The 13082-nt window shown below is 46.3% G+C and overlaps 1 protein-coding gene across 1 annotated transcript; it reads right to left on the bottom strand.

Moving 5' to 3' along the window:
- Positions 1 to 2761: 2761 nt before the first annotated feature.
- Positions 2762 to 12300, bottom strand: LOC119458078 (actin-related protein 2). The gene is made up of 7 exons (XM_037719888.2): positions 12144 to 12300; positions 11866 to 11976; positions 8410 to 8698; positions 8006 to 8142; positions 7424 to 7573; positions 5803 to 6081; positions 2762 to 4298 (listed from the first exon to the last, which is right to left on the bottom strand). Exons 1-7 carry the CDS (start codon positions 12189 to 12191, stop codon positions 4122 to 4124), a joined length of 1191 nt encoding a protein of 396 aa, XP_037575816.1. The 5' UTR covers positions 12192 to 12300; the 3' UTR covers positions 2762 to 4121.
- Positions 12301 to 13082: the final 782 nt, after the last annotated feature.

Below are 13082 nucleotides of genomic sequence, written 5' to 3'. Positions count from 1 at the left end.
CTGAAAATACACGTACAGCAGACGGAATAGGTGTTATAGTTTTGCAGCTACGAGAGATGGTGTACATGTTTAATGCTACACTCTCCAACTTTCTAAAATTATTAAATTATGGGGTTTTACGTGCCAAAACCACGATCCGATTATGAGGCACGCCATAGTGGGGGACTCCGGAAATTTGGACCACCTGGGGTTCTTTAACGTGCACCTAAATCTAAGTACACGGGTGTTTTCGCATTTCGATGGCCGCCGTGGCCGGGATTCGATCCGCGGACCTCGTGCTCAGCAGCCCAACACCATAGCTCTCCAACTTTCTGTGGCAGCGAAGGGAAAGCTACAGAAGCACAGTGTGTGCAAGTAAGACCACTCTTGAAAAAAAGTGCCATTCTCATCTGTGTTAGTTCAGGCTGACAAAGAGAAAACATTAACATCTTAGTTACAACAGCCAAATAAAACAAAATACGCCACTGAGTGTTAAATTTCACTTAATCATCATCATCAGCCTATATTTATGTCCACTGCAAGACAAAGGCGGCCTGTCCCTGAGATCTCCAATTACCCCTGTCTTGCGGTAGCTGATTCCAACTTGCACCTGCTAATTTCCTAACTTCATCACCCCACCTAGTTTTCTGTAATCCTCGACTGCGCTTCCATTCTCTTGGTATCCATTCTGCGACTCTAAAGGTCCACCAGTTGTCCATCCTACACATTACATGGCCTGCCCAGTTCCATTTTTCCCTCTTAATGTCAACTAGAATATCGGCTATCCCCGTTCTCTCTGATCCACACCATTCTCTTCCAGTCTCAACGTTAGGCCTAACATTTTTGGTTCCATCACTCTTTGTGCAGTCCTTAACTTGTTCTCGAGCTTCTTTGTTAACCTCCAAGTTTCTGCCCCATATGATTAACACCGGTAGAATGCAATGATTGTAGACTTTCTATTCAACGACAGTGGTAAGCTCCCAGTGAGGATTTGGCAATGCCTGCCATATGCACTCCAACCCAATTTTATTGTTTTGTAAGTTTCCTTCTCATGATCAGGGTCTCCTGCGAGTGATTGACCTAGATAAACAGACTCCTTTACAGACTCTAGAGGCTGACTGGCGATCCTGAATTCTTGTTCCCTTGCCAGGCTATTGAACATAATGATATCTACTGCATATTAATCTTCAATCCCACTCTTACACTTTCTCGATTAAGGTCCTCAATCATTTGTCGTAATTCATCCCCATTGTCGCTGAATAAGACAATGTCATCTGCAAACCGAAGGTTGCTAAGGTATTCGCCGTTGATCCTCACTCCCTAAGCCTTCGCAGTCCAAGAGCTTGAATACTTTTTCTAAGCATGCAGTGAATAGCATTGGAGAGATTGTGTCTCCTTGCCTGATCCCTTTCTTGATAGGTATTTTTCTACTTTTCTTGTGGAGAACCAAGGCAGCTGTGGAATCATTGTAGATATTTGCAAAGATATTCACGTATGCCTCGTGTACTCTGAGTAATACGTCTATGACTGCTGGTATCTATAATGAATTGTATGCTTTTTCATAATCTATGAAAACCATATATATATATATATATGTTTCATTTATTTTCCTGCTATTCTCTTCCGTGTTTGGGCAAATGTGGAAGCGTTGTACGCGGGAGCTAAGCTGATTACCCCCAATGTGTGCTACAAGAAACTAACAGCACTGTCAAATGCTGCCGGATTATTTAGCAGAGTAACGCAAGTGGAGAAGCTACGCCCCTATAACTTTCCCTTGCTTGCAACAGAATTTTGTCTGCGAGAATAGCGCCACCTGACAGTATGGATAACTCAGCTGCAAGAGGAACTTACTTCTTACTTTTAAGCTGCGAGATGGTGGCGATTGCAGGCTGGCTGTGCATGAAACCCACGAAAGGCTTTCCGTTCAGCTTCAGAGAGTGGAACTGGCATCAGCTAACACGATTTCTCGGATGTGCTTCCGTTCGTGGGACTGCACCCACTAACGACTTAAGGCCCAACCACACGGTGCTAATCGTACGCACCTGGCGACACGTCTGCAACACCGTGCACGCTTGTCCTATGCATCTAGCGAGGGGAGACGAGCGAGCCATGCGGTTGCCAGGCAATGCCAGATTTTGAGCTACGTTCATGATGCGCTACGGAAGTGGCAACCAGTGCACCGACATCACGTTGCGGGCATGTAGACTTCCAAAACTGGTTAACGATGTACGCATACAAACGGTGTGTTTCTTAATTTTAAAGCAATGTACTACGCCTCTAATATTGATAAATAGAAAGAAGTAGCATAATGAATTTACGAATAAGCTTATCTCAAAACCAAACACAAATGTTTCCGTGGAGAGTGATCTAGTAGCACTGTACCATGAGCAATGAAGCCAGCACTTGTGCATGTATCTTGTGGCTGGTACGGACTCGGAGGCGCATATACACATATCCCACGCTTCATGTGGTCAGCCCTTTAGTCTTCGGTGCCTGGCATGGCCGAACATTATTCACTTGGCATGCTTGCATCGCAACTTGAACTCCCTCAATTTCTCAGCGTTCCATTAAGAAACTATTCCTTCAATGTATTTCGGCTAAAAAAAAAAAGCCAGGAGAGTTCTGAAAGTAATTTATTTATGCAGTCTGATCAACTCCTTTCCGTTAGTGCCCATTTGGGGCATGAAGACAAGTTTATTCACCGTCACTTTTCATGTTCCATGGTACATGGTGTGGTCTGCTCTGTACCACACTGACATTAAGACAAGCAAATGACACCCACTGATCTGGAAGTGAATGTTTATTATAAAATAAAATGAACAATGCAATCATTCTCACAGAAGTGTTCTCTGGAGCACAGTTCATGTGTGCTCCGAAAAAATAAATGGAAAAAAATTTTTTTTTCTATAATAATGTGCAAGCAGCTTGAAGCGCTCGCTGCTAAATCACAACAGGAGTGGCACTGGTCTTCGCAAGAACCACCGAAAAAATCCGACCAAGGGAATGAAATGACCAGACATATTCAAACGGGGAAGTCCCAACATACGCTCTAACCATGAACCACTAGTCTATTCAGATTATTGTACATTATATTACAAGTGGTGCACTAATTTGCCCCGCTGTGAAGCAGCACAGGTGCCAACGAGGGAACAGGCGTGCAAGTTCATTTGCCAGCAAATGCGACCGAACCCTACTTACACACACCCGTGCGGTTCAAGTGATTCTTGGGGGCAGAACAACCATATGTACAGCTCAAGGAGACTCGGAAACAAATTAACCGCACGCCGTGTTGAAATGGCGCGTAACAACTTGTGCTCGCTAGTCTAAAAGTACTACATATCACTCCGGCCACCTAATCGAGGGAGAAGGAAGTCGATCTAGAATAGAAATTGGTGATTATACAGCGAAGCTACGCAAAAGAAGAATTCGTCATTGGAACAACATTTAACAATGGCACTGGCAGTGTCAGGATGCCAACCCGAAAAATGCACACTCGAGAAGTGAGGGCAAGCAAGAATTACCTCGCAGCAGAGAGGCGCTATGAGAAAGCGAAGTGCGCGGAGATCCCGACTTGTCAGAGCCACAAACTGCTCTTCTCGTCGAGATGTCCTTGAAATACCAGACAACAGTGCCACGCGGCACGTGAGCTCAAACAAGGTGCCACGTCAACTTACTTTACAACCTCGTCGTGTTTAGGAATGGCAGACAGTGCAGCGTGCCACAATTGAACACTGTCAAAGATGGTCCGTCAAGAGATGGTCAAAACGAACAGCCTCGGCGACTTTAGCAAGACAGAAGAGCCCGGCCGTGTTTCTGCAACGCTAGTGTGAAACCGCTGCAATCGTTGGGAGCCATCGATGCTAACCTGTCAAAATACTGCAAGCCTTCGCACCTGTCGTACGCAGCACCTGTTGCACGATGCTCTGGAGCAACAGCCATGACCGCTCGTGGTTTTCTGTGAAGCCTGCAGATTGCACGGGCCCTCTGCAGTGCCGAACACTGCCCCCACACGTGCCATTCAACGGCATAAACGTAGTGCTCGCTTCTTACACAGCATAGCTTCGAAGGACGCACCCATTCTGCCGGCACGCCTGCGGCGCCCCCGAGCATCGCTGCGCAGCGAATGCAGGTGGAAGTGCCGGTTACATGATGGCAGCACCAGGCAGTAGCTTGTCCAGCACGCGCACGCCTTTCTCCTCGTACTCGCTGCGGCTCATCCAGAACTTGTCGTTGTCCTTCATCACTTCGGCCAAGACCGAGCCTCCGATGAAGACCATGTCCTTGCGTCGGGGAGGGTCCTCGATACGGATCTTGAACTTCTGCTCGGGGGTGGGTGGCAAGGAAAGGAGAAGGGAGGGGACAAAAGAAAAAAAGTGGTTTGGAGAATTGTCAGGTACTTTACACAACTCTGCCTCAAGAAGGCCTTAGATAAGCCAATTTCGGAGCAAGATGGGAAATGCCAACGACTAGCTTTGCTGCTAAAGCCCAGGCTTCACAGAGTATTGCAGCAGCCTTGCTGGGTCCTAAACACAAATTGCAGCGATACCAGTTTCCTGGTATGTTTTTTCTATTTATATTTTTCCCCAATTACACCGGAGTTAGCGAGAAAAAAGCTTCTGTAAGTAAGAAAATTACGTACACATAGGATTCACATCTTCACATAGGACTGTGAAGACGTGGTACAAGTGGCATGACATAACACATCCCATTATTAATAGGTAAGCTTTAATCAACCACTGATGATAGAAAGGCTAATTATCATGCATCTCAATAAAAAATATGATGCAACTTGGCCAACTGTTACTGAATATTTTTCAACAAAAATTTTTTCACACCACCCTGTCAACACTATGCATCCTCTTTGTGCAGGCTTTTGACTCAAAGCCAGCTATAGCACGCAGCTGAGTATAGCCTCAGATTGCCAGGTCATCTGCGGACACACACACACACAAAAAAAATTGGTGTGATTTAGCTTTGGTTAACCCTGGTTGATAGCGAAAGCTTCACTGCCCTAGCTAGGCCCATTGTAGAGCTGTGGCCGAGGTGTGGTTTCACAGTTATATACAGACATGTTTGCAATGAATACAGTGTATATTCATCATTTTTTATGCCTATGAAGACACTGCGGTGATCAGTAAAATAGTGAGACTTGGTTGCAACTCGCAACCGGGCCCAACTTTACTCTGGCAACGGCGGCAATGTCTCCTTTCAGGGCTCCGTAAAGGCCTAAATATAGTTCGACGTAGCATTAACGCGCACACACATTATGTCACGTTGACGAGAACAGCGGCTATAGTTCAACCGATGGTTCGACGTACTGGCACCGCCAACGTAACCGGACGCCCGGCCAATGCGCTCCAACGCGCTGGCATCTGATGATGCTCGCTCGCACGCGCGCACACACACACACACAATCCCACCGATAATGTCGGACTATAAACATGCCTTAATGCTGTCTTGTGGTTTGCTCTAGCTCTCAAGGTGAAAACTGTTGAGTCGCCGACGGCTGCCCGAGGTAACGTAATGAAGCTTTTGCTTCAAAAAACAGTTTGTTGCGACCAATCGCTCCTGCAAACACCTCCGGCACATGCAGCCCACAAAAGAATAGCCTTCGAAATGCGTTTGTTATTCCAAGCAAGCGCTCACTCGAGGCTCATCTTCTGGCACTATACAAATGTTGCAAGATTGCTAGAAGGGTGATCCAACACTCTAAATTAACTTCATGTGTGCCTTTCGTATCCTTGAAGCAGCCTTTGCACCCATCCACAGAAAGCTTAATGCTCCGCAGATGCAACTGACATGCAGTGAAATGCGATGCTGTACCATGAGCTTCTCCGTGTCCCCCCGGAGCACGCGCTCCAGGTAGAGCTGCTTGATCTCGCGCTCAAGACGGCTCGGCAGACCCGGGTACATGGTCGAGCCCCCCGACAGGATGATGTACTTGTACAGCTTCGTCCGCACGTCCATCGCTGCATTCTGGATCGTCTGGAAGAGCAGCTCTGCAATGCCCAGCCCCTCCACATTGATAAGGTGTGGCTGGAACAGGGCCTCCGGTGCCTCAAAGCGCTCGCCGCCCAGCTTGATGGTGCGACCGTCTGGAAGCTGCATGCAGACATGGCATCATGAATGGCGAAACATAAGAAAATTCAAACTGGAACAGCAAAATCGGATTATTAGTGTCCTTGGTCAGAAATATGTTAATCCAATGATTAACGTATCTAACGTAATCCAACGCAAGTATAGTTACAATGTTAGGGCAGCGGGGTGCCTCTTCTTTCTAGTTACGTTTTGCTACTTTTCTTATAGCAAGAGTTTGAAATAAGTGTTCGAAATACCTGCTGTAGGCTACGGGCTTGCTTTTGCATATGCATGTTCTGAAGCGCTCATGCAGCTGTACACGTGTCTTGCCATTTCTAACGTGCCAGTTTCATGCAAGCCCTAACTGGATGGCATATTAGACAGCCACACGGACACTGCCCAATGCTTCTAAGCCTACATGCAAGAACCCCAGCATGTTGCGGCCACTCAGTTTAGGATCTTTCATATTGCTGTTTTCGCCCCCGCAGTCACAGATGCAGCGGCGACTTTGCACTCACCTATAGCACCACGGCTGTTAAGTGCATTGCAATGAATCTGGATAATGAATGCAACAACATGCCAACCAACCTCTTGCTTGCCTGGCAGCTATTGCACTCCTGCACAAGTGCTACATGACCTTCCCCCCTCTGTGAACAACACCCCTCCAACAATGCAGTGACGATTCAAGTGCTGTGCAGTGAATCCCACGCAAAAAGGAAAAAAAATGTTTATGCAAATCCCACGCACTGTGGGAATCGGAGTACACGAAGCTTTGATGAGCCAGCAAGGTGAAATTGGCACGTTACGACGAGACACGCGGCAGATTTCGATGACCAATGCGACTCTCAGCCACTATGGCGGACCCTGCAGAGCAAGCAGAAGTGTCATGTGGCATTAACGTGTTGAATCATGAAAAACGACCAGCAGCGTTAAACGCTTTGAGCAGCTTTGAACGTGCCACAGCACGATCAGAGACGGGCAATGAATTTTGGCGACGAACGTGTCCCGTAACTTCTATCTCCATTGTCCGCTAGAAGATTCATGCTTTCACTTTCTATAAGTAAGTTGTTGCAATGCAACACGGCTAACGATCTAAGCGTCTCAAAGTACTGGTTTGCACGGGGGAAATTCGGAAGGGTGCTTTATTCTGCCCTTTTAGGCACGCGACCATGATGGTTAGAGCCATCGAGGGAACCAGGCTCAAAAATCAGACATGTAATTTCTTTTTTACTGAGCGACAGCTTCCACTCAGCATCAATGTGCGCATGTGGAGCGCACTTGCAGCAAGTTGATAGCAGTCAGGAACGGGCACCAAAGTTCGGGGGGGGGGGGGGGGGGGGGAAGAGCTTTAAACGATGATGCTCACAGTGTACGACTCCACCAGGAAAGTTGTCTCCAGGGCCAACTTCTGCTCCTGCTCCACATTGTAGCTGACGTAGCAGAGCTTCTCCTTGATCATGCGCACTGTCTCAAAGTCGGCCGAATGGTTGAACACGTAGCCACGCAATAGCAGCAGCTGCAACGGGAGGCAGCAAATCAGCCAAGCCTCATCCCCTGTCATGACCACAAGCACCATCGACGACTCTCTATTTGCAAACTTGTCATCTTAATGTTTTGTCATAAGCTTTGGAACAGTAAATTTTGTAAAATGAGAAGATCAGACACGTACTAACACGAGCACAAATTGCTAGCAAGAATTGCTTATTTTTGTGTATCTGAACAGCAAGAAGTTTTAAAGCTTAACAGTCCTTCACAGCATACATGCATGCACCATCATAGTCGTGACAGAGCTGGAAATCCAGTATGGCAGCCTATTGTTGTTTACTGCAACTCGTAGTTGGTTACGTTTCCTGATAACATAACTGACAGACATTCTGAGGAACCTTGTCAAACAAATTATTCTTGCAAGGGCTTCGAATTTGTCATCCTGCAGAGATCAGGAGTATACCTTGATGAGATACCGCGTGATGTCTCGGCCCGCAATGTCCAGCCTCCGAGTCAAATGATTTAGGGCAAAGCCTTCAAACACGGGGCAGATGTGGGTGACACCATCACCAGAGTCTACGACCACTCCTGTGTAAAGGCCTGCAGGAAAGAGTGAACGAGAGCATGGACAACTTGAGTTTGTCCACTTGACCCCAGTGCACAACAAAACGCACTGCACACCATACACCCTCGAAATTGTGGTGAAATGTGCTGATAGTACGATTAACACTTCAGCACTACACAGTACTCAGGCCCAAGAAACAATTAACTAACAACTAGAACACCTGGTACCTGAATAATAATAATTAATAATAACACCCATCCTGTGGCTACAGCGCTGCAATGCGGAGCAACGGAAGCACGCACCTTGGGCGTAGAGTGTGAGCACAGCCTGGATGGCAATGTAGGCACTGTCGAACTGGTACTTCTCGAACATGACCTCGATCATGCGCTCGCGGTTCTTGAGCGGGTTCATGGGTGGCTCTGTGAGGAGCACTTTGCACTCGCGCGGGTCGATGTCCAGCTTCTGCTCCCCGAAGGTGTAATCCCAGACCAGGCACATGTCGTCCCAGTTGCGTACGATGCCATTCTCCATGGGGTATTCCACCTCCAGCATGGAGCGCAGCTTGGAGGCCTCATCGCCAACCATCACATCCTGTAGACGGCCGATAACAAGTGTCACAGGCATTTGAATGCGAATAAGACAGTTCTTTCCATTCAATTAGTAAGTTTGGTTGTAAATTTAGTGTCTGATATTTCCTATCAATATTAATATGAAGGGGCTGGATTGCATATGGTACGTGCTGCCAGGTCATGATTGGCAGCTTACCGCTATCCTTGAATATACAAGTGTACTGTACTCATTGAATCAAATGCGACAGGGAAACTTTCAAACAGAACACCCGCATCTGCAATTACTTGAGAGTGTCATGTCATTTCACTACGAATCTGGTCACTAAAAGTGATGCAAACTCTGATCTAAATGTATGAGCCAAAATGGCGCTGATGGCACACAAACTGGAGACAGTGGAAAGGAACTTATGCACATTAGTTAGTCTTAAATTGACGCGTTTCGTTCCACTAGTGTAGTGCAATCGTTGCATTCTGCCTGTATACTACTAGCCTATGGGCTGTAAACTTGCAGGATCACAAAGAAACTTGCGAAGAAGCATGCACAGTGAGCTCCCAAGAAATAAAGAAAAAATGATAGGCGCAACATTAAAGAGACAATCAGCAGTATGGATTAGATAAGAGAGCAAACAGGTATGGGCGATATTCCAGTTGAGATCGCGCGGAAGAAGTTGGGCAGGTCACATAACATGTAGAGCAATTGACTAACAATGTGCGCCAATTTGAAAAGAGATGGAGTCAATGATGGCAGACGATTACGTGGTGCTGATAAAATTGGCAAATTTGCGGTTGTACAGTTGGCATAAGCTGACATAAGATGGCCTAAAATATCCCTAGGAAAGGCTTCATCCTCTACTGCAAGTAAATCAGGCTGCTGCTGATAATTACTTCTAGAGCTCACAACGTACCTCCAGTGTACATAAACACCACACATACTATATATATGTACCATACCGTGCAGACCTTTAGTTGACTTAGTTCGTGCATAGCTGATGTGCAAAACAAAAGATCCCAGGCACTCGCACAATAAATCTGACAGCGAACAGAAGAGCTACGCAGGCTACAAATGAAATAATTTTCCACAGATACTTGAATTATAATGCTGCAAATGCTGTCAATTCAATTCAACAAAGGCAGGGGTAACAAAAGAATAACTGTTAAACTTACCCCAGTCAGAAGAGAAAATTTAGTCTCATTTTGAGCGAGCGCACTTTGCTGTTAGTGTCATTCACAAGCTGTCACATGGCAAGGTTTAGGCACTTGCTGTAGAACGCGCTCACCAGGAAGTGCGTTCGTCAAACTCATTTCATTGGGTCGAATTGTGTAGCCTCGATAGCAGTGCTTCAAAAATAAACACTCCAATGCAAGGTTTGGCACCAATTCTGAAAATACTGAATTTTTTTATTTCAACGTTATAACCGTGAATTTGTATAAGTACTCATCTGCAATGGAAATTGCTATTCTCCCTCAGCTTGCCTTGGATGCAATGCTGTCTTATATCGGATTGTGACGATTGATCGTATTAATTCGGTTGCAACAAATTACTTTATTTGCATTACACACTAAATAATGTGCTTATTAAGCACATTATTGGTATTGGCATGGTATTTATTGTCCTTTTGCAAGCATCACCCGAAATAACAAATATATCATACAAGAGTGCTGATTTGGGCTCATTAGTTAAAATTTGACACACTCAACAAATAGCATAGACAAACAAGACTTGCGAAAGACGAACAGTACCCATGTTGTCATCCTCTACAAGTCCCGTTTGTCTGCGCTGTATGTTCAACATGTCAAATACATAACATGCATGATGACCTGCCAATCGAAACTGCCATCAAAGCCAAGGGACACTTTCCTTTCCTGGCTAGCATCGTGCCGCCAATGTGACACTTCAGAAACCAATGTGACACTAAATTTGCTCGTCAGACAGAGGTATAACTGAAATTAAGCGCATTTGCAAGTTCCAGAAGGAAGAAGGAAACAAGGTACAATATTTTAGCAAGTGTTTCTAAGGCTGGCATAATGTGGCAATTCCTTTGACTCAATTCTATTCCCTTCCAGCGATAACGTGGGCAAAGCACTGCTTGGACCACTGGTAAAATTCGAAAAGGAAAAGAGCTGTGAATAGTTATTACCCGCCCTAGATTTTAATTTACTTATGAACGTCACAGGTGATCGTGCTGTGACAATGTTACAGAAATAATGGTGCAATTAATGTACAGCTGCAAACATTATATTTAATGAAGTATGCGCAACTAGCCTGCCGCTAGCAAATATATTTTGTTTCTTGCACATTCCCTTTCACACACGCATGCATAAACAAAAAACAGCCACGTTTAATGACAACAACCTCTTTCGTTGCACGTGCTGGTGAAAGGCAAACGATCGGGCAGTAACAGACCAAGCCAGGGCTTTCTGCTGACGCAAGTGGTGACGAAGAGGCCAGCACAGTCAAGGGCCACTGCATTCTTTCAACGGCAGCAACCGATGGAGCGATGCGTGACCGCGTATGCAAATTACGTTGCCCGCACCGATGTACTAATGAAAGAACTTCGAAATGAGTCAAGCAGAATGGAGACACTGCTTCGAAATCAGCAGCAAACCGTTTTGCACAAGCATCTTTGAACATGCGTGAAAAGCAGCTGCTATGGAAACGTAGTACACAGCTCGGGCTATGTCGGATACACATCCATGGATAAATAACGTCAGCGCGAATATGTGACGGGCTTAATCAAGTTCGAGATGATACATCAATCGTTGCCAGGTGCGAAAAAGAACACATGCAGGTGCTAAGGTCTTATCATGGGGGGTCGGCTACAAGTCGGAGCTCGTACTCACGTAGGTTTCTGTCGTTGAGTCCTTTGCAGCGTGGATATGAGAAAGAGTTTATGAAGTAAATACACGGTGAAAAGACCAAGGTGCCGCCAAATGATATCCAAATTCTTGAAGCTGAAACTACCGCATATCCCCCGGACAGCGGGATGACATCACCGGAAACTACTTTGCAAAAGACCGCTCCCTGCAAGTTGATAGCGGCGTTCGCGGCGAAAATTCCCGTAGTGACAGGGCGTGCGTGATACCCAAAAGCCAGCAGGCCCCCGAGTTGCGTGATACCTCAAAGGACCCACTCAACAACGGTTTGTTTACTATCTCTCACTCATCTCGAAACACCAACAAGTGACTCACCTTTATTTCGATGTCACCTATCTTGTGGGCGGCTCGTAGAATCGGCCTCCCGACGAGCGACGGGAATCGGAAGGCCGGGAAGTTGGATCCCGCGTAACCACATTTGACAAACTGCAAAGCGCAAACACCAAGGCAGGCCCGGTGAGAGGGGACGGGCAGTCACCACCATCTTGGGGGCGAAAGGTAGGTACACCGGCCTGTTGACAATCCGAGGGCCATCGGCGAGCGATCGCCGCCTCGGGCGCCAAAATAAAGGCACGGCCGCGTAGAGCACTTACCCCCGTTCCGTTGTCGCACACAATGACTTTTTTACCTTGGCTATCCATTACGATTAATGGGGACACAAAAACTTTACGCTAGCTACACATCCAGACGTATAGAACACACAGACACATTCACCGCCCTACCATTACCGGAAGTTGAAGAGGAGGATACAGGAAGTTGTGTGCGAAAGGGCGGCGGTGCCCGTCGTCTGCTACGCTTCGTAGATGGCGTCGCAGGTTGCTCCAGAATCGCGCCGGTTTGAATCGATTAATAAATTCCTGCGGTCTTTCAGAACGCACGGATTTAAATTCAGGAGTATTTACCCCAGATTTCGTTCTGTTCTAGTGGACTGTCGCGTCTATGCAGCAGAAAAAAAGTAACCGATTACAATTACTTCTTTCAAAAATGTAATTGATTACAGCTACCAATTACTGCCCCACAAAAATAATTGAACAATTGCTAAACGGTAATAGATTACTTTAACGTTACTTCCCTCCCTATTTTATTACCCTTACACATTAAACAAGAATTAGAGCAAATAGAAAGTACTCACCTGTGATGGCTTTGGCGTTGCGCTGCTAAGAACGAGGTTGCGGGATCAAATCCTCGCCGCGGCGGCCGCATTTCAATGGGTGCGAAATGCATTAACGCTTGTGCATTGGGTGCACGTTGCACTCTTTAAAAAGTTTGGATCCTTCGGGGCTTATCTTGTCCCACAACGATAATTATCTGCCTTGATTGCGTTTCCTTTCTTGAAAGCTCCGCGCTCGCTACTTTCCTGTCGAGAATGCTATACCACGCTGATAACGCGCATGGCGTTCGTGACCTGGAAGTATAGGGCTTGCAGCACTAAAGAAAGGAAATGCGGGCATGATAGATGATGACTATTGTTGTGGGACAGGTTAAGCCCAAAGGAGGCAATTTTTTTTTTTCAGAGCGCAAAGGACCCTAGG

This window comes from Dermacentor silvarum, chromosome 7 (genome assembly GCF_013339745.2).
Source record: "Dermacentor silvarum isolate Dsil-2018 chromosome 7, BIME_Dsil_1.4, whole genome shotgun sequence".
NCBI lineage: Eukaryota > Metazoa > Arthropoda > Arachnida > Ixodida > Ixodidae > Dermacentor > Dermacentor silvarum.
This window is presented reverse-complemented; position numbering and strand designations above follow the sequence as displayed.